General features: G+C 43.4%; 3 protein-coding genes across 4 annotated transcripts; 2 read left to right on the forward strand and 1 right to left on the reverse strand.

The window, feature by feature from the left end:
* Nucleotides 1–5,469: 5,469 nt before the first annotated feature.
* Nucleotides 5,470–10,271, forward strand: LOC146444449 (lysozyme g-like). Its single transcript, XM_085049403.1, is given in 9 exon segments — nucleotides 5,470–5,521; nucleotides 5,905–5,969; nucleotides 6,577–6,763; nucleotides 7,454–7,534; nucleotides 7,994–8,021; nucleotides 8,023–8,187; nucleotides 9,180–9,260; nucleotides 9,262–9,311; nucleotides 10,085–10,271. Coding segments are annotated over 9 exon segments (837 nt in total). The 3' UTR covers nucleotides 10,213–10,271.
* Nucleotides 10,272–12,894: 2,623 nt separating this feature from the next.
* MRPL30 (mitochondrial ribosomal protein L30) lies at nucleotides 12,895–16,343 on the reverse strand. Of its 2 annotated transcripts, none has more exons than XM_085055054.1 (5): nucleotides 16,220–16,343; nucleotides 15,813–15,893; nucleotides 14,047–14,193; nucleotides 13,173–13,246; nucleotides 12,895–13,077 (listed from the first exon to the last, which is right to left on the reverse strand). In XM_085055054.1, exons 1-5 carry the CDS (start codon nucleotides 16,229–16,231, stop codon nucleotides 12,945–12,947), a joined length of 447 nt encoding a protein of 148 aa, XP_084911180.1. In that variant the 5' UTR covers nucleotides 16,232–16,343; the 3' UTR covers nucleotides 12,895–12,944. The 2 variants fall into 2 exon arrangements, with proteins under 2 accessions (XP_084911180.1, XP_084911172.1); XM_085055046.1 differs by having other exon boundaries at nucleotides 16,181–16,303.
* Nucleotides 16,344–16,401: 58 nt separating this feature from the next.
* On the forward strand, nucleotides 16,402–20,676 carry MITD1 (microtubule interacting and trafficking domain containing 1). The gene is made up of 7 exons (XM_085054957.1): nucleotides 16,402–16,555; nucleotides 16,741–16,842; nucleotides 17,299–17,435; nucleotides 17,518–17,604; nucleotides 18,257–18,372; nucleotides 18,702–18,762; nucleotides 18,850–20,676. The coding sequence occupies exons 1-7, from the start codon at nucleotides 16,402–16,404 to the stop codon at nucleotides 18,943–18,945; spliced, it is 753 nt and encodes a 250-aa protein (XP_084911083.1). The 3' UTR covers nucleotides 18,946–20,676.
* The last annotated feature ends 441 nt before the right edge of the window (nucleotides 20,677–21,117 follow it).

The following is a 21,117-nucleotide window of genomic DNA, read 5'->3' on the forward strand; positions in this document are numbered from 1 at the left end:
CGTGTTGAGAAACCACAGGTATTGAACTATATACTATTTAGTCTTTAGTGAATTCTCCACTATATTAACATAGTTTTACTAAAATCATTACTTTGTAATGCAAACTTATGAAATGTATCACATGGTTGTCTACTTGGCATAGCTTATGTAAAATTCATAGGATGAGGCCTTTGGTGCATTATGTTATGTAAACCTCTATGTTACATAAACCTCTTATGTAAAGCCTATGAATGAATTTTTGGTAGATCATTATAAACTTCAAATGGGGCAGGGAATCTCATTGCTGCCTATGTGTACAAATCTGGGGTTGAGTTCTAAGGGTGAACAAGAGTGGAGCTTTTTTGGTTGCCTTCATGTCATCCTCAATAGGTGTCAGCAAGCTCCTTGTCACCACTACTGGTGCTACCAACCCTGCAGATCTCTGAGCTCCTCAGGAGTCCAATTTGTGCAAGTGTTACCTATGAAGCTGCTGCCTGCTGGGTTGTGCGGCATTGCCACAGGGATTATTTATATTTTTTAGTCTTTTTAAAATTCCCAGTTATGGAAATTCCATATTTTGTTCCAGATTTTGTTTTAGGGTGTCAGCAATTTGCAGTGAATACCGAAAATCTCTGCAGAAAATGAGCTGAAACTTGATAAATTGGTAGGAAGGAGTAAATAATTAAGGGAAGTTTAGCAGTAACATGCTGCCTTGAGATTTGAGCTAAAGCTTTCCTGACAAATAATGAGTTCAGATTGTTGTTCCCCTCTGTCTTTCTGGTCACCTTTGTCCATGTTACTGGAAGTTACTTTTCTGCCTGATGTGGACAGGGGAGCTGCAGTCACACTCTTGCTCACCGTTTTGACCTACAGCCTGTTGAAAAAAAGCAAACCTAACAGACATCTTGCAAAGCAAATGATCTAATACCAAGTAACATATCAGAGAAAGCAGAAGCACTGGTAAGGAAAGAGGAGAGCTGAATCAGAAGGGAAAGAAAGGTCCAGGGAATCAAAGACCAAGACATCTGCCTGCAACACTGAGGAAGATGTTAAAGGATTGAATGGTTCCTTCAAGAGATCCTGAGGGACAACAAAGCAACAAGGAACAGTCAGGAGGGTTCTGGCAGCCTGGCTTGCCAGGGGAAAGCTACCTCAGACCAACTAAAATCTTTATCTAACTGGGTTAGTGGCCAAGAGAGAAGCCGTGGTTGTGCCATATCATGAAGATGATAAGGCTTTCAGCAGAAATATGAAGTGCCCTTGTATGCAGAGGGCCTTAAAATAAGTAGAAAAAGCACTGGTTATCAGCAGCTTCTGGCTGAACTGGTGAGATTTTCAAGTGGAGCTACACAAGTCTGTCCTACACCAGTTTCTCTGAAATTTGTGGTCAGAAAATGAATGGAGGATATGAGCTATCAAACCATGGGCTACATGGAGAGGGAACATGGGCACTTCCACTGATGGTTATAAACGATGAGAACCAGTTAGGAACCAAAGCACTGAAATCAATTAAACACAGGTGCAAAACACTGGAGGAGATTAAGCAAGGGTGTAGCAGGCAGGTGACCGTCACACAGAAAGGGCTGGAAATTCTAGTGGGAAGCAAAGTTGATGCCAATGGAGGAGGAGAGGAGAAATCAAAAAGAAAGAAAATCCCATTTGGGGGATTATATTTGTCATAGCACTGTTTGTGAAGCACCTGAGATAACTCTCAGCTGTTGAGCTGTGAGAGTCAGTGAGGCTTGGCAACAGCACTTGAGCCTGTTGCACCAACAAAAATGCACTCAGGACAGTCACAACCCTGACGGAAAGTACAGCCTGTAGAAACAAGGAATTAGATTATTTTTTTCCCCCAAAAAAGAGAAAAAACACACAGTTATGATTTTCTAATACGCAAAAGAAATTAAGGGCAATAACCTACATCCTTCCCTTCCCCTTGATGGTAAGGCAAGCAGTAGTGAGTTTGGCAGCAGATTTGTGTTGGATACTTCAAAAAACTTTCAGGATAATGAAGCAATGCAACATTCCCTGGGTGTTTTAAACAACATCCAAGGTCACCATATAAAAGTAGCTGTACATCATACATAATCACAGAATGGTTTGAGTTGGAAAGGACCTTAAAGGTCACCAAGTTCCACCTCTTCTGCCATGGGTGGGGGCACCTTCCACTAGACGAGGTCGCTCAGGGCTCCATCCAACCTGGCTTTGAACACTTCCAAGGATAGGGCATCCACAACTTCTCTAGACAACATATTCCAGTGCCTCACCACACTTATATTAAAGAATTTCTTCCTAATGTCTAATCTAAACCTTCTCTCTTTCAAGAGAAGGGGAAATTGTGTTGCAGAGAGGGGAAATGCAATAGGTGTTGTTTAAGGACCTTTCCAGGCTAACACTGCTGAATCAGAATCAGCAGTCAGTCAGCAAATGGAAAACAAATTACAGTCAGGGAAGAAAAACCATGATTTGGTTTTACAACTGATGTCAGTACTTGGAAATCTATTTAAATGTGCTTGCTACAATAAAGAGCAAGTGTGAGGTGGAGGCTTTCTCTCTAATCAGCTTGTTAAGCTGCAGGTGGTATGGGTTGATCCCTCCATGGCTCAGGCAGGGTTCTGCCCGTAGTCTGGAGCTGCAATGACTGGCTTTCATGGAAACCAGGCAGAGGGACCAATTAAACAACCTCTTTCAGCAGTAACTGAAGCAGGAGGAAAACGCTGTCAAAAACAAGTCCCTGCTGGGTCAGAGCCCTAAGCCACGTGGGAGAACAGATTGTTTTGATGGCTGATTCCGAATGCTGCAGCTGGATCTGCTTGAGCCACGTGTCCATGTCTCTCACTGAGACATGCAGAAAACAAAAGGAAATGCCAACTCATCAACGTGCTGATTAACTGTGTTTGTTTGGCTTTGTTACTCGTTACAGAACTGGGCTGGGATTTCCTAGCCAGCAACCTTTTCCCAGGACAGGGCCTCAGCCTGTGGTCCCAAGGACTCCTATAAAGCTGGTGCTGCAGCTGTGGGGAACTGTTTCTAATGCTTGCCTCCGTTTATTTAATTGCCTTCCTTGAAACTGAATACTCCCATATTTGATGTACATGGCCTGTGTTTTCCAGTTTCAGTGTTAAAAGATATCACATCGTAGGGTTGTAACCTCAGAGCAGTTCCTCACCAGCATCCTTTGAACAGAGCCCTGGTGCCACTCTCTAGCGTTTGTTTCTATGGGTTCCTCAACCAGCTCGCCCTAGAAGCAGGAACTTACTGCAACCAAAAATTCTGCTTCTGCACCTCATTCCAACAAGGCACTGATCCAACCGGTGTGCAGACTACTACTCATGCCCCCATCCCACATTTACTGTTCCTCTGGCTTCACTGACCATTCTCACGAGATTCATAAATGTGGAGGTTTTACCTCCAAGTTGCCAGCCAGAGGGCTGGCCGTGGGGGCAGGGACAGCCTGTGCTGTCTCACTCATGGTGACAGGGAGATCAGCCCATGAGCCCCTGCGGCAATGTATGCACCAGCTAAGAAGATCATTTGCCCAGGCTCCTCCCCTGCCCCTTCTCCATATATGGATGGTTTCTAGACTGTTCCTCTTTGTTCCCCTCCTAAGTTGTACACCATTGGTTGGTTTGAATTATGTATCCTCCCCTTCTATGTAATGATTGGTTGTTACCCCTGTCCCTCTTTCCTATGGCTTTCCCAGTTGGTCTGCATGCCAACCACGCCCTCTCTCCTCCCCCTTAAAACCCTATGCCACTGAGTGCTCAATGGCCATTTTGTCCCTGGAGCCATCTTGCTGCCCGACACCAACTGCCGCTGACAGCTTGCAGCCTCTGGAGCTCCAGACCCCGTGCCCACCCCTGCTTCTCCGCCCTGCCTCTCCTTCCCCGGACCTTCCCTACTGCGCCTTACAATAAACCTCTGGAGAACTGCAGACTGCTTGCTGTGCGTCCTTTTGCTGCCTCACCCCCCCGGCCTCCCCACCTGTGTTTGCTACCACAACACATAAAGGATAGTACAGTCCTACTACAGCATTTTTATCAGCAGCAACTGGGATTTCCACCCACAGGTTTTTAGAGTGCTTCTTTTTTCCTGTAATATTTTTATCCTTCACATACAGCATCACACCTCCACCTCTACATCCTACTCAGTTGTTCCTGTGAGGCTGGCAGTGCTGTATCTCATTGGTTTTCTAGCCTTCACCAAGCCTCTGAGACACCTGCTGTCTCAGGACTGTCATTTGGTCCAGGCATTTAGGTTCTCCTGGCTTGATTTTGAAGTCTCCAACAACTGTACAAAAACACTTGTATGTTTGCCTTTGCTTCATTGCTTAATACTGCATATGCCAAATCCTTGCCACTGTATTCTGTCTGTTTTGTCTTTCTCATGTATTGTGACCATGGTGTTTATTTCTCTACTGCTTTTTCAGAGGTAAACTGAATGCCAGTCTGGTCCACCTTGCAGATCACATGAGTTCAAACTCATGGATACTCCACTCAGTGGACACTCCACTTTATTTGTCAGCCTTCTCCAGCTTCTAGTGGAAATGCTTCTCTAAAAGCTCTTCGATTTCCAGTGACATGTTGTCTATGCTACAGCTCAGGTGCAGCCTCCCCCTTCTGTGCTGCACCTCTCATCCATCTTTTGCCAATTCCTCGCATGTCTCAACCATCTACAAGTCCCTGCATTTCCCCATGAGGCCATCTTGCAGCCTCGGGACAAGGGACCTTCTCCCATCATGCAGGGCATCGTGCCTTGCTGACTTGGGCTGGGTAACCTCCCACAGCTTAAATGGGCTTAACTGCTTTGGGAAGCTTGTATCAGCCTAGTTTCTCCCCTGAAAGCATAACTAGGATCATGCATTTCTTACCCACCCCTTATGAAGCTAATTAGCAATTAGGAGAAATGTTCAAGAGCATGAAAAAACCCATACAGTGAGGATGTGGCTGACCTGAGTCTCTACTGCTGCAGCTCTCACTCAGTGTTCCACACTCAGTTTCCAAGAACTGGAAAGGTTTCTTGTTCCAAGGCAGGCAAGAAGAAATTTTACTCATTTCTGTCCTTTAAATCAGGCTTTATTTTATGAATTCCAGGCCTATTCAGCCACTCCTTAGCTGATTCAGATCAAGAAACTGATGAAGTTTTCAAAGGGATTTGGGTGTGTGCATGGTTATAGAAATTAGGATTATAGATTCATACTAACAAAAATCCTGGCAGCATATGTTTTGTACCTTTCCCCTAGAAATGACGACAAACTCTAACAAGACATGGCAGGCCTGAGCCATGAAGGCTATATAGAGGACCAGATTATCCCTCAGATGTTTGCCCTAACCCATTTAATTGTCAGAAACAATTCTTCCTGCCAGCCACAGGAGAGAAGAGTTAAGAGTAGCTTCTGGTCCAGTACCCTGCAACCTGGCTTCTGGGTAAACCAAATTGTCCCTGCCCTGTGACTCTTGTGATCAATGAAAGGCTGCTTGATAATCAGTCATGGATATTGATACTGAATGGATCCTTCTGGCTCTTGCTGTATGTACCATAGGTGGGTGTCCTACACTTACCACATGCACAAAATATTTAATAGCAGGGCTGTTAGGTTACATAGAGGCTACATAGAGGCTGAAGAGCTAGGTTAGTATAAAGAAAGTCCCAGGGAATTGAGACAAAACTGTCCAGGTGTGGCAAAGGAGGCTTGTATAGAGAATACGGGCAGGGAATAAAGTTGTTCACAGTGGGAGTGCCTCCATTACTGGGAAGCAGAAGCAGCAAACCAGTATATCCTTTATGTTTCTCCCCCAGCCATAAGGGAATAGTAGCACAGACCATTTGGAGATTACCAGTTTGTGAATCACCTCTGGTGGTATTTTGAATTTTTTTTATGTCACTTGTTTTGAGCCACATGTGTTCTATTTTTCTTCCTGACAGATGCACTTTTCTCTGTTTCAACCTTCTTCACACTCAGGCATAATTGTGAACAAGAAGAGCCCCAGGTACGGGCTGCTGTGACTTTTTGCAGGTGGTTCTCTATGGGACATATCAACAGTACACGAAAAACTTACAGAATTGAATCTCTCAGTGCAATGACACGGGATTCATTCGCCAGCTTAAAATGTAAAAGAGCTGCTGAAAGAACAAAACGGCATTTCACACCCAAAATCTACCGTGGGGGAGAAGCGGGTCAGGATAGATCCTGCCGCGGGGAGCTCTGCCATCCAGTGGCTGTTTTCCTTACTGCTGCACAGCTACAGTAGCTTTGAAATCCACACCGCCTGCTAATTTGGGGTTATTGACCTTTGTTGTCTCTGTGCAAGAGGGGATAACAACAGGGACCTGGCACAGTCTCTGTATATCCAAATTCTCAGCAGTTGCAGCTCTGGTCATGTTATTGTTCCTGGATCTCTGCCTGCAAAATTTTATTAAATCCAGAAGCGCTGGTTCCCATTTTCCCATTGTCAGCATGTTATTGCTTCCAAGAACTGAAGGGGAGCAGTTGTTTTCAGACAAGGCTCCTCCTAATTCCAAACTGTTAGCAATGGGACTTCAAATTAAATTAAAAGCTATTTCATTTTTTAAATCATAACTGTGTTTGTGTTGTAGAGCAGAATCCCTGCTGTGTTTAGGAGGATACACAAGTTGTTAGGTGTTTCTGTTTCTTGTAAGACCAGCGGGGGTGGGAAGTGCATTGAGCCAGCTGTTCCAGAACACTGCCAGCAGATAGAAAGCCCATTTGTCTCCAGGAAGTGCGTTGAGAAGGTGGGGAGACATCCTACACCAAACATGTCAGGTCTGTGATCATTGTCTAATAGTCTTGTAAATGATTCACAGTACCAAAGCCTGTTTTCCATTAAGTGTTAGCATTGTTCCTCTCAGTTGATGTTTGCATGTTTTCACTCCTGCAATGGTGTGTTGGGACAACAGATAAATGCAGATAAATTGCAAGTCAAACAATCTGCAAGTCAGATAAATAGTAATCAGTGTAATTGAAGGATGTTTCTCTTCGATTTTCTTGTAGCTATGGAAAAGCAAGCTGGAGCCAGTAAACAGTGTAGGATTCCTCTAGACTCTCATATTTATTTGGGGTTTTTTTTCCATTTTGAAATGAGAAACTCCCTTTTTGAGATGCCTTTCTCCATTGGCCATGCAGACAGCCCAAGTCACAAGCTTAGACTAGACAGCTGAGTTTTAGGCAATTAGGGGAGATGAATTGTGCACAAAGCACCAGTTCACCTCACAAGGTACACCTGAGCTAGCCTGACCAAGAGGCAATGCCCTCCAGAGTGGGCCATACATACCATGACTGTAACTGCTAGCACAAACACCTGCACTAGTATCTCAAGGATGCCATGGGTTTCAGTCATGGATCTGAAAGCATTTTAACATCATGAGTCACACATTGCATTGGCCTGACATCTGGTTGTTAATGCTGCTCTGTGCTGTTTCAGCTGAAATCAGCACGTGTTCTTACACCGTTCAGAGCATTATGGGAATATACTGCATGTTGACACAACTGGAGCTTTGGAGGCAACTGTGAAACCAAAAGGTCTGAGCTGTGCAGGTAGGCACTAATTCAGTCGTTCATCTCCCCTTACACCAACACAAAAGCTCATGCCTATTATGGATCCTGGTCTCCAATTGCCACTCATTCCCAAGCAAGCAGATTTTTTCACAATCAGCAAAGATCCTACTTGGGCAGATAAGTTTATGTTGGGAATAGAGTTGCCTTTGAGATAACTTTTAAGACCATAATAGAAAAGATGGAAGTCTTCTGCGTGCATTCAACATCCAAATCATCTGCTTTTCTCTCTCCCTTAAGAGAGTTTCCCTCAGAACCTGAACTTCTGAACATTTCCCCACTATAGTCCTAAATTAAAAGTAAAATTAATCAATACTATCTTGGTTTGTCTCTAAACAGATTCAGAAAGATTCGAAATGTCAGCTCAGCCATAATGACTGTTAGAAAAACTGGGTTTGGATTTTAAAAATGAAAGACAAGGTAATGCATGTCATATTGTAGGAGTTCCTGGCTCAGAGAAGGCATCAGAAAAAGAACATGGAGAAATACCATGCCAAATGGCAAAAGCTGGCAATGATGAGGGTCTTGCTGTAATTGTGATTGATTGCTGGTATTGCCTTTCAAGAGTCATGTGCTGGGACTGTGTTTAAGGATGGCCTGGGTGACCATGGGAATGCATTTGGCTTAGTGCAGATATGGTCAACCTTCTTAAAAATACAAATCTAATCCTTCTTTTGAAGCAGAGTCAGAAGAGTGGCAGGGGCCCTGCTGAAAGGCAACCCCCTAAACCTTTTCAGCCAAGTCTTTGGCCAGACTAAAGCCAATGCTGACCAGGCTGTCAGCTCCCAGCACCAGGGAAGGACTCCAGTGAGTATCAGTGCATGAGCAGACTGCTTTTACACTGTGAAGCTGATGATTGCTTCCCAGCACTCCCTTGGGATTGAAGAGATTAATTGTTCCTATTTCACATTTAGATAATAAGTCTTGTTCCGAAAAGCACCTTTTTAAACTGAGCACACTGTAGGCTGCAGCTACATACCATCAGGTTAATTACACTTTATGCACCACAGGGGGCTGGCTAGTGGGGGATCTTGCTTCATTATTCATGCCTACATTTGTGTCTCACTTGTTTGCCAAGCTGTATCCTTATCTGTAAAATCCCTAAGCATTTGCATGGGATCCGCTTTTAACAGCTCCAATCCCCTCAGACTTTTGCTTTACTACCTCATAGATAAAGGGAGAAGAAGAAGGATTGGGGCAGAAATCTAGGGGAGATCCCTGTAAGAAATAATTTTTCCCACCCTTGATTCAGCTGGGGAGGTGGGGAGCAGTCACTTTGTTGTGAAAACAAGGAAGAAACAAGCAGTCACCTTGTTGTGAAGCAGCAGAAATCCTGCTTTCTGCATACTGTCACCTTCACAACAGCAGCTATGCTGATTTTTTTTAAGACTCTGACAGACAAGGAAGTAGGGCACCCATTCCTCTTCAGTGCCCCAATGTCTGCCCTTCACACATCTGCTGGCTTCACCTGCACCATGAGAAGTGCTTGCATCCTCTCCAGAGTCACAAAAGAGGTAAATCCTGAGATTAAGGACCAAAATAAACACAAGCAGCCTGTAAGCAACAAAGAGCTCTGGATAAATAGTGGGGTTTCTGGTGTGCTGATGTTGCTGTCTCACTTCCAGGCTGACAAAAAGTACAATAATACTGGCGAGCCATGGGACACAGAAGAACACTTAGCACAAGACACAGAGATTTCATACAGGATGAAAAATCCAGAAAAAATCCCCATCTTGGACAAAGGAATGGCACCTCAGAGGCTGAGTTTTGTCAGCTTTGAAACACTTCACACATATAAAGTCAAGCGCAATAATGATGTAAGCACTGCAGAAAACAAAACACATCCTAGTCCCTATGTTCATATAGAATAATATTCCTTAATATGCAGTAAAAGGAATAGAGGAATAAGACTTGGTTAGCCTTCCAGCAGGTTTTTTTTGAAACTTGGTAACTACCATGACATTTTTCAGCTGCAAGGAGTAAGGGTGGGCTCTCTCCCTTCCTCTCTCCATTCCATTTGTTTTGTGGTTCTATACCCACCTACAGAAAGCAACCTATCCTGGTTGCCTATCCTGGCAATTCTGAAGGAGCAACACAGTAATTTTGAAAACACATGATCTTCTCTGGAAGAAACATTCCTGGGCACTGATTACACTGAAGCAGCCATTATGGTTGGGTCCCTTTACTCCAACTACAATACAAACACGTCTGAGGTTATTGGTGTGGGTGGACGTGAAGGAATATGCCCACAAGGAAAACAGTCATAAAACTGAAGATGTTAATGTCAGCAAAACATAGCAAGGGATCAATAATCACCAAGTATGGATGTAAAGAAGGAAATTATGATTTCTTCACTAGACTAAAACACAAAATGAATCCTCTGACAAAAATAGCTGGGAATTACTATGGCCAGCAGTACTGGTGAAAACAGATCTATAAACTAAAGCAGTGCATCTCAGTTGTGATGTTTGTTTGCTTATTTAAGGATGAAGTAGCACCTCTATTTGTATGTTTCTTTCACCCTCATTCCAGGTGGGATCTCAGCCTATAATGCAGGAGTTAACACTGTCCAGAGCTATGACAAAACAGATGGATAAACTCACAACTATGCCAATGATGTGGATGCAAGAGCCAGGTTTTATAAGAGAAATGGATATTGAGACCTCTGAGTAATGATTAGATTTGTAGCCCTGATTGCATACTTTGCTTCTAATTCTGGATTTCTCCCCCAGAAACAGCAAGAATGGGGGAAGACAATGAAGCCAGGAGAATGCACTAGCTTGAAATGGGTTTTTTTTCAGCTGAGGCTAAAAAAATAACTTAAAAGATAACACTGCTAATAGTCCAAACTGTAATCTATCTCTTGCCATTTATTTTTCATCTTACTTCATGAGAATATTCAGAGTTTTCATCTGTGCCTGCAGTTTCTCAAGCAGCACATTCATGCTGCAAGAAAGCTGTAACACTACTTAGAAAGATTTTATCTGCCTTACATTTTATCTGTCAATACACATGTCTAACAGCAGTACAAAGCAGCGCTGGCTGTTGAGAGTGGCTGAGCTGTCCCTGTCAGAGGCTTTTAAGATCCAACCAGACAAAGCACTGAGCAACCCTGTCTGACCTCAGTGCTGACCCTGTGTTGAGCAGGAGGTTGGACTGGAGACCTAAAAGGTACCTTTGAATCTGAATTTTGGAATCATCTGAAGTCAGTTTGTCTGTTCCCTAAACAAAAAGGCAACATCTTTTATCTGTGCTTCATAAAGATCTATATGGAGCATTACAAAGCTCCACTGGAGAAAGGATGTGGACACACACTGTATTTGTGCACTCTGCTGGTTCAGGTTTTAGGCTTGAGAGCAAATCTTTAGAGGATGTATGCTTATACAGAAAAGGTTTGGGATAGCAGACTAACTGTGTGACAGTTGGGAGAAATACCATTTCAAAAACACCCAAACTTGCACATATATTGAAAAGTTTAAAAAAATACTATTTTCTTTTTCATTGAAACTGATAGCTTGTCAATTAAACATCTCTGTAAACATCTCTTGTAGCTGAATCTTAACCAGAAATAACAGGTAGTATCTATTTTCCCTTCTCTCTACATGGGAGCCTGTTATTAGCTCTGCTTTACGGTAGGTAGTTTATCAGACACTTTAAGCTGTGCACGATGTAAGCACGCAAGCCTTTTCATTAACACCTTCCCTCCCGGATACCCTGCAGCACTTTTGCAGGCTGCAGCGTCAGAGATCCATATGCATGTCCATACACAGACCGCGTGGGATGGAGCTGGCAGAGCCCTCTGCTGGAGGCTCACCGGCCTGCGGTGCCGCTGACACGAATCCCCAACGTGCCTGCCAAGGCTGAGCCAGCCTGGCCGTGGTGCTCTGCGACACCAATCCTGGCACAAGTCTTGTTATTTGCTATCCACCAGCAAGATCCATTTCCCTAATTTTTTGTGTCCTAGTATTTGCACCATCTCTTTAAAGCATACCCTGTACCTTGATGCACTACACATGTCCTTCAAAAGGGCTCAAATTCCAGCTTGTACTCCCTGTGGGAACATGATCAACACCTTGCAAAGACTGCAGTTATAGCACATCGCAGCATAAGATGCTGTGCAGAGACTGGAAGAGAGGAGGGAGGTAAGAAAAGCAACATTCACTTATGTGCTTCACATATTCCATGCTATTTTATTTCAGCTCAAATTCTTATTTCTGCCTTCAGCCTGGCCATAGGGGCCGCAGTTCCCAGTGCCACTAGCATGGCCTATCCTTTTCCTTCTGCATACAGTGCCTCCAGTTTTTATGTCCCTGTACTGACATATCTATTCCTTTGAACTCCTACAGGTGTTTACTCTTCTCTGCCAGCAGGCAGAAAGGATAAACACTAATTTTCAGCGACTGTATCACTCTGATCTTCTCACAACATACAGTCGTTAAGGTTAACTCCTCTTCAGTGTGTCTAGTGTGGGAGAGGCTCACAGCATGTTAAACTACAGAACTTGTACTGTAGTTTTTGCAAACTACTTTATCATTTGATACAGCAGCAGCTTGCAAACTTTGGCTGTAATTCTTAAAACTGTAAATAAAACTAGGCACACAGTAGTATTTTATAAGCTTGCAGCCCGTAATTCTAACTTACACCAGAGGTACGCTTCAGGGTCTCCATGTTTCTAAAGTCTGCAATTTTAGAACAGGAAAAGCATTAACTTTCACAAAGACTGCAGCTCTTAGGCTATTCGTACTGAACTTTTAGGATCAGGGGGATACATGTGAAGGCACCATGTTTCCTGAAAAATAAATTGTACAACCTACCAAGATGCGAATAACTCCTGTTACTCCCAAATGAAGAGCTCACGTACTTTTTAAGCTACAAAAGAAGCCAGATGACTTTGTTTGCTAAGGAACAAGCATGAGATCTGGATGACCAAGGTAAGTTGCTCTCTGTGGACAACCAGTCAATTCTCATGTGGCTACTAAACAGAGGGCTTTGAAATTCCAGTTCCCTCCCTTGTGCAGTGAAAGTCCTGCATTATCACTGTAAGCCTTTACTGTTAGCTGTGAAATGTCCTCACCATCATTAGCTAGATCTAGTCTACTCACTTTTCTGCTTATTTGACTTTATTTATAAAGTTCTCTTACAGCTAGCCATAAACTGCAACAATCTAGCCACAAAATTAAAACACAAAGACAGAGAGCCTATAAGTAATTTAATATTTCAGATAACTATTAACAACATTGAATTTCATATCTGTACACCTGCAATCCTTCTCTAAGCATCAGTGTCACCTTGCCATTCATACTAGGGTAAGAATTTTTACATTTCATACACAAACTCTTAACTGGGGATTCAAAGTATTTATTTTATAAAATCTAAATCCAACCAGGACACTTTATGACTTGATCTCTTTCTGCTCCACAGGTTTCAGGCGCTTTTTAATTATCAGCTCTCCCTTGGTTGTAAGAAAGGTGCTGGACATTTCCTCTTCTGTTGGCAGCCCGTGGGGTAGTTTCAGTGGCTGTATTCTACAGGCAAAAGAGTTTGCTTAGTGAAATCCTGTGACTAGAAGAGAGTTACATTAAATGTTCCAAATTAACAAATAAATAAATAGTTAACAAACCTTATCAGATGTTTAATAACTTTCAGTCTGGAATTGACAGAAGGGATATTTTTGTGCAGTCTTGGCCGATGTGCCTACATAAGGGATAAAACAGGTTTTACAAATGCGTTGCCAAATCCCAAATCTTTGTTCACTGAACTTTGCACACTACTAGTAAAAAATAAACCACATTTGCAAATGTAAGATTTCGAGAAGTGTCATGCATCAAGAACATACATAAAAATAGGCAATCAAAACTTGATTCCAGTAAAATGACAATTTCAGCTTTATTCCTATTCCACTATAAATGCATTTTTATCCCAACTGTTAAAAATACTATATATGTAAATACAAGAGTTTAGGGGCAAAACTGCTTCCTTCAGTTATATTTTAAATTGATCAAACACACATTTTTTTCTCTGTAATGTAACACTGACTAGACAAATCTTTGCACAATGTGCAGTTGGCCTGAAAAATTCAGAGAAACACACCTTTGGCACAAAGTTTTAGAGTCTTGAATTTGGAAGCCTTTTCACTGATGAACGAGTCTTATTTGCCTCCCTACAATATCTGAACAATACATACCACAGAGAACTGAATTTGAAGCATTTACAAACCTATTTCTATTAGTTTAACAGAATTCTCAGGGTAAAGCTCTCCTCAGGCAATGCAGCACAATACCATACAGAGATATTGTGAATTCCCACTAAAAGCACATTAGCAACAAACATTCCCCTCAGCTCTTAAACACATCATCAGCTTCTCAGATTGCTTTTTGGCTGCTATAAATGCCATCTAATTATGTTTTGTGACTGCAAAATTGAAGTCTTTAAAAAACCCACCACCTTAGTGCCACATTTCTGACATACGCAACAAGAATTAAGAACAATCATACTTTATCCAGTCCAAGATCACGTATTATCTTCTTTTCCCAATATGGGCGACCAACGACACTTTTTATTCTAGTAACAACATGGATTTGGTGGGGCTGCTCAGGGTCACCTCCATACTTCTCATGATCTCCAGGCCGCGGCTGAAACACCTAGAATGAAAAGTTCTAAATTAAACAAAAAGTTCTAAATAAAAACAAAACCAGCGTTTTTTCCCTAAATATCTAGTAATCATTATTACAGCTAATTACTGTCTAAAACATACTTCAACCTTGCTAAAATTTTTACATATTTTTCTTTTCAGGTGGTCAAAGCACCAACAAAGTGATCTCAAATTTAGCTTTTATAATATGAAGTCAAACACATTTTTATAATGGTTTGCTGATAAATATAGTAACTCCTGAGCTTGGCTTCCAACTGCAGAGAAATACATGAACAATAGCCTGTACCAGCACAACACCTAATTCACATGCATTTTATCAGGGAGCCTGTGCTCAGCCTCTGGATGGCAAGTTTTTTCACAGGCTTTAAGAATGCTTTTAAGGAAAAGAGTCAACTGACAGCAGATGGTATCTTGCAAAAATAACCTAAAACTCTAAATGTAAAAATGTAAAGTGCAAGTCAAACTTCCCATCATTTTGTTTAGTTATTGAACAAAATATTTCAGTAGGAAGTGACCTACCAGCAATCATCTAGTCCATCCACCTCATCGGTTCAGGATGGACCGAAAGCTAAAGCACTGTTAAAGCATTGTCCAAATGCCTTTTAAACACTGACAGACTTGGGGCATTGACCACCTCTCTAGGAAGCCTGTTCCACAGTTTGACCACCCTCTCAGTAAGGAAATACTTCCTAATGTCAGGTCTGAACCTGCCCTGATGCAGCTCTGAGCCATTCCCATGTGTTCTGCCACTAGATCACAGGGAGAATAACTCAGCATGTCCATCTCCACTTTCCCCTCCTCAGAAAAAGCTTCCCAGAACAATGAGGTCACCCCTCAGCCCCCTTCTCTCCAAACTGGACCAACCCAAAGTCCCCAGCTGCTCCTCACAGGACATGCCTTCCAGCCCTGTCACCTGCTTTGTTGCCCTCCTCTGGATGCACTCAGAGAACTCCACATCCTTTTTACACTGTGGGGCCCAGAACTGCACAGAGCACTCCAGGTGAGGCTGCACCAGCGCTGAATGCAGCAGGACAATCACCTCCTTTGACCAGCTGGCTGTGCTGTGTTTGATGCACCCCAGGATGGGGTTTGCCCTCCTGCCTGCCCTGCCCAGGCTCCCTCCCTGCTCCCTCCTGTTGAGTTGCTGCCCACCAGCACCTCCAGATCCCTTTGTGAAGGGCTGCTCTGCAGCCACTCCTCTCCCAGTGTTACTCCATCCCAGGTGCCGAATCTGCCATTTGTTCTTGTTACATTTCATGTCACTGATGAATGCCCAAGGCTCCTGGGCATTTTGTCTTTGCAAATCTGCAAAGACAAATCTGTCTTTGCAAGCTTACTGATAGTGCATTCAGCTATTTCATCCATATGACTGATAAATATTTTGAACAGAACTGGCCCTAGAACCCTGAGAACATTGCTGATGCCTGGTCACCAGTCAGCTGTAACCCCACACACTGCAGCCCTGGGCTCTGCCCTTCAGCCAGTTCTTCACCCAAGTGCACTGTTGAACCTGCTCATTACAGAGTCTCTAGAAATCTGTCATACCACAGCAATCACAGAATTTAGCAGGCTAACATTTTCTAGTTTCTCAAATACTGAAGCACTTACCGATTCTGGAATTCTCGATCTGGTAAAGAGACAACGAACCCACGCCGGGGACGCCATCGCCCCCATCCTCTTCCCCAGCATCTGCAACGAGAGGAGGGCATAACTCGCCTGCACTTTCCTTACAGCTCTGCGAACTCGCAAACAGATGACAGCTACGAGTCCCAGCCCACCCGGATCCCTACGTTCCCAGCCGCTGAGGAGCCCCGGCCAGGACCCCCCACTGGATCAGCCCCCACGAGACCCACCTGGATGCCCTCCTCGGGACCCCTCTGGATCCCCACTTTCCCGGAGGCTGCAAGCCCCAGCTCCAGCCCGGGTCCCCACCTGGATTACCCCCACAGGCCCGCTCCCCAGCCCCGCACCCTCACCTTCCCGGCGCCCGCCAGGCCCAGGCCCGCCCGGCCTACCTCGGCCGCCATGTCGGCGCGCACCCTTCGTCCCGGCCGGCCCCCGGCGCCGCGGCAGTTCAGTTCCGGGCGGGCGGAAGGACAAGGGTGCGACACCTCGGCTCCCCGCCCAGCCCGCGCTGCCCGTCCCGCTGCCCGTCCCGCTGCCCGTCGCCATCCCGGTCCCTGTCCCCGTCCTGCCCATGTCGCGGGCGGGCAGCGATGGCACTGCCGCGCTGGAGCGGGCCGGGGCGGAGACGGTGAAGCGGGCGGTGCAGCTGGATGCGGCGTCCCGCTTCCAGGAGTCGCTCGTGTGTTACCAGGAGGGCATCGACCTCCTGCTGCAGGTGGTGAAAGGTACCGGGCTGGGCACCGCCGTCAGGGCTCGGGGTGGCCCTGGCGACACGGGAGCACTGCTGGACCCCCGCGGGCCACGGAGAGGGAGGGAGCTGGCGGTCTCCTCCCGGGAGAGCCGGGCCGGGAAGGGCTGGGCAGAGCCGACCCCTGTGTGTAACTGGCCCCTGATGGATTTGTGATTCCAGCCACCACAGATGAGGCGAAAAAGCGCCGCTACCGGCAGAAGATATCCGAGTACATGAGCAGAGCCGAAGACATCAAAAAACACATTGAAAAAGAGAAACAAGGTTTGTGTGAATACCTAAGCGGGGAGTGCCAAGAGGAGGGAGCCAGGCCCTTCCCAGTGGTGCCAGTCACCACAACACGAGGCAAGGGGCAGAGACTGATGGACAGGAAGTTCCTGAGTATGAGGAAGAACTTCTTTACTGTGCAGTGACCATGCTCTGGAACAGATTGCCCAGAGAGGGTGTGGAGTCTCCCTCACTGGAGATATTCAAGAACCGTCTGGTTGCAATCCTGTTCCATGAGCTCTAGGATGACCCTGCTTGAGCAGGGAGGTTGGACCAGATGACCCACTGTGGTCCCTTCCAGCCTGACCTGTTCTGTGATTCCATGAGCTGTGATGTGCCCAACGTACCTGTTTGCTTTTAAATGTCTGCTCTTACGTGAATGATGGGCGAGGTGGTTTAACATAGAAATTTTGTCCTCACCTTTACTTACAAAGAGACTCACTTTCCTTTCAGATGGCAAATACCATAAGCAAATCAGGATAGAAGAAAATGCAACAGGTTTTGGCTATGAAAAGCTTTTCCAGGAGTACCTCACTGAGATTGTTTCTGAAGTTTGGGTGGAGGACCCATACATTCGGCAGGTTCATCAGGCAAGTAGTTACTCAGTGTAACTGATACAGATGTAGCTACTAGAGAACTTCCAAGCTACTAAATTAAAAAAAACTTTTTCAGTTGTATAACTTTCTACGATTCTGCGAGATGCTAGTTAAGGGGCCGTGCAAGGTGAAAACAATCCATCTCCTCACCTCCTGTGATGAGGTAAGTGTCTAGATTTTGGGTTCTATTTCCTCATACTCAGATCATGCCACATGCAAAACAAAATACAAAAATGCAGACTGGTTCCTGCTTGCCAGAACTCATTAGACTCAGGCTCTGATGCTTTCAGCAGAAAACACAGATTAAGTGAAAAATAAAAATGTGATAGTTTAACATAAGTTATTTTTTAAGTTCAGAGCTTTCTGGTAACTAACAAATTCTGGGTAAGCAGAATCTTAAATTGAAATTTCTGTAAAAGTTTTGTTGTGGAAAATGTCATAAAAGCCAAAGCATCTGTTGAGACAAGGGTTTTTTTCTCTTCCAGCAGCTGTATTTAATTGTCATTTTAGAGGTTTTCATGAGCTGAAATCTCTCAAACTATCACTGCACTTATTTTGGCTCAAATAGTACATGCCTAGTTTCAAAGGGCTGAGAGTGAGCTCTTCCTCCACATCCCTTAGCAAATAGTACCTGTAGTCTGTCTGCTTTTTGTTGTGTCTTTGAAACTGCAAATCTGCCTTCAAAAGTGACTTTCTTTTGGTTTACTTTGATACTAAAAAGGTTTTGTTTGTGAGTTTAAGAAGAGGTAACCAGAAGTAGAATATATAGTTAAAAAATCCCCCAAACCCCATAATGTTATTTTTACTTTTGATAGGGTAGTGGGAGGGGTCAACAGATGAGTGCCTTGGAAGAAATAAAAGAGTCATTGAGTAATTATGGAGTAACATTGAATATTGACTTTTCATCTTCAATACATGATCGAGAAATCAGGTGGGTGATATAAAAGATGAGAAAATGTTATTTGAAGCCAAACTATTTAACCCTAACTTTTGAGACAATTATTAATTACAGCTGTGATTAATAAAGTAGAAGGCAGTGACCCTCACTGGATGAAATCAGCTGGCCATAGTTTCATATTTTCTAATTGTGAATATAATATTAGTTGTCTTTATACAGAATGGTGTCTTCTGTGGGTCACACAGGTATTGGTGACACTGGGAAATAATTATGATTGAAACAAGGAGCATGTGCATCATGTAGATATAAGTTTTTTTATTCAACATACTCATAGTATCCAAATTTGTGCATTTTTAAAACAGATTCAACAATGGATGGATGATTAAGATAGGAAGGGGTCTTGATTATTTTAAAAAACCACAGGTAAGGATGCTTTGACTTCTTTAATTAAGTTAAAATGAGCTCTTCTACAGTCTGTGCTCACCATCTCAATTCTGTTCATTTCTGCAGGGTCGTTTCAGCATTGGATACTGTGACTTTGACTTGAGACCTTGTCATGAAACAACAGTGGATGTCTTTCATACTAAACATACAAAGAAAGTATGATCAGAAGTTACTGCTTTTAATAAGTGTTTTCATAAGCATAAACATGTAAGACTAGAAGATCTGATTGCTCACAGAAACAACTCTTCTAAGTACTTAGTGCAGCACAGTTTTTATAATCTATAGGTTTAAGAATATTTGAGACTTTCCAGTCTGAGAAAACACGACTGCATGATTCCTTCCCTGTACTGCTTCTGTAATCTTAATTAATCCAATCCATGTCTAAATTTTAACCTGATTTTGTAACACAATATTGTCTTTTAAAGGCCTCTTTACTGTCATTTCTATTTTTACTGTTAATTCTGTCTTGAGCCAGTTCTGGATTTTGTATCTTTAACTGGCCACCTCACAGTCATTGGAAGCTGGGCTGCCACATGTCCTCTTTTATAAGCAGTCTTATTTATTTCCTTTAATCCCTGTATTCTAGTCATGACTATTATTCTGCTGGGGTTTGGTCAGTCTTGTAATACTTTATTTCACAGACTTCACTAGTAATCCTAATAATCCCAAATTTAACATTTCATTTTCCAAGCTCATTGCCTACAAATGTATTATTGTTCAGTACAAGTCATTTTAGGGTTGTGTTATGTATCTCTGCATAATGAATTTTGGACAGGGAAGGCTACAAACAGCTCTCTTCTCTTCCCTGTCCCTGCTATGAGTTCTTTTATTCCAAGATACACAGTCATACCTGATATTCATCCTTTGCATTAGGTGTGGAAAGAATGTGTGATACTCTCCCAGTCTTATTCTCTGACTTTAAAGTCCAAGGACTGGCTATTCATGTCACTCTCAACTGCAGTAAGCTACTTCCCTACTACTAACGTAGTCCCCTAAAAAGAAAAAGTTATCTTTCAGTTTTTTCAGAAGTTGGATACCCTGAGTAGCTCAGCAGGTCAGAGCATGGTGTGAGTAATGCCAAGGTCATGTTTGATCCCTGTTAAGGGCCATTAACTTAAAGAGCTGGACTTGATGATCCTTGTGGGTCCCTTCCAGCTGGGAATATTCTGTGATTCTAAGCAGTATGCTATTTAGAACAAAGACAAAGTCTTCCCTTGTCATTCCTTCACCCTCTGGAAAACAGAAAGTATTACCTGAGCTGCTGCTTCTTTTTCTTCTTATACAAGAGTTCTTTGTTAGCCAAAGTCATATGCTCTGACATGAAAAACAGGCAGTGGCCTCTTTTTCAGGTCCCACCAAAATCTTTTCAGCCTCAGGACTGACAGGTGCCTTACGCTTTCTGCCTCATCATACTGTAAGCCTCTATATTCTAGTGGCATGTTTATTGCGATAACTTTTTCTGTCTCCTATATTTCTTTTTCCTGATGGTTGGTGTATTCCATTATCTTTTTTTTATGCTTTATTATTTCATTTTCTGCCATCTCATGCTGCTAGTTTTTTCCTCTTGCCTCTAACAACAAATCTATTCCATAGCAATCAAGAAGAAATTGAGCTGGTCTTTGCTTTGTTTTCGGGGTGATAATTTGCCAGTGGTCTGCCTTTTTTATCCTTTCTCATAATAATGTTTCAGCTATGCAGTGTTCCATCAGCAAAATGAATAATAAATGTGCTACAGAGCTGTGTGCTACTAGTCATTCCCCCAGACATTCCATAGGAGCTCCCTGGCCTGCTGCTGTGATAGTAGGTTTCTAGTCACTGTTGTGAATTTTATTCAGTTGTGTATAACATATGCCTATTTTTCATGGGAATAAAGGTTAATTTTTATTTTTTGTAGCTTTAGTAATTTGTTTGACTTCTTCACTACATCAGGGAATTCAAGGAAACTGGGTAATGCCTCATAGATCCAGCCACTTTCTGGAGAAGGTAATTTCCCAAATATGAAGCTTTGTGTCTTTTAACCTAGTCAGCAATTTCAAACACAGACAATCACAGAATCAATTAGGTTGGAAAAGACCTTTGAGATCATCCAGTCTACCAACCTATAACCCAACGCCACCTTATGAATTAGACCATGGCACTGAGTGCCACATCCAGTCTTTCCTTAAACACCTCTAGGGACAGTGACTCCACCTCCTACCTGGGCAGCTTAGTCCAATGCCCAATCACTCAGTGAAGAATTTTCTCCTAATGTTCAGCCTAAACTTCCCCTGGTGCAACTTGAGGCTGTGTCCTCTTGTCCTGTCACTGGTTGCCTGGTAGGAGAGCCTGACCCCC

This window comes from Lichenostomus cassidix, chromosome 1 (genome assembly GCF_008360975.1).
Source record: "Lichenostomus cassidix isolate B80296 chromosome 1, HeHo_3.0, whole genome shotgun sequence".
In the NCBI taxonomy this organism is placed as follows: domain Eukaryota; kingdom Metazoa; phylum Chordata; class Aves; order Passeriformes; family Meliphagidae; genus Lichenostomus; species Lichenostomus cassidix.

Excerpts from the sequence above, each read along its gene's own strand:
- MITD1 (XM_085054957.1), top strand. The coding sequence starts at position 16,402 with ATGTCGCGGGCGGGCAGCGATGGCACTGCCGCGCTGGAGCGGGCCGGG. Across the intron at positions 18,373-18,701 it reads ATACATGATCGAGAAATCAG|ATTCAACAATGGATGGATGA; the intron begins GTGGGTGATATA and ends TTTTTAAAACAG. Across the intron at positions 18,763-18,849 it reads ATTATTTTAAAAAACCACAG|GGTCGTTTCAGCATTGGATA; the intron begins GTAAGGATGCTT and ends TCATTTCTGCAG.
- MRPL30 (XM_085055046.1), bottom strand. The coding sequence starts at position 16,231 with ATGGCGGCCGAGGTAGGCCGGGCGGGCCTGGGCCTGGCGGGCGCCGGG. Across the intron at positions 14,194-15,812 it reads GATCGAGAATTCCAGAATCG|GTGTTTCAGCCGCGGCCTGG; the intron begins GTAAGTGCTTCA and ends TTTTCATTCTAG. Across the intron at positions 13,247-14,046 it reads GTGATCTTGGACTGGATAAA|GCACATCGGCCAAGACTGCA; the intron begins GTATGATTGTTC and ends TCCCTTATGTAG.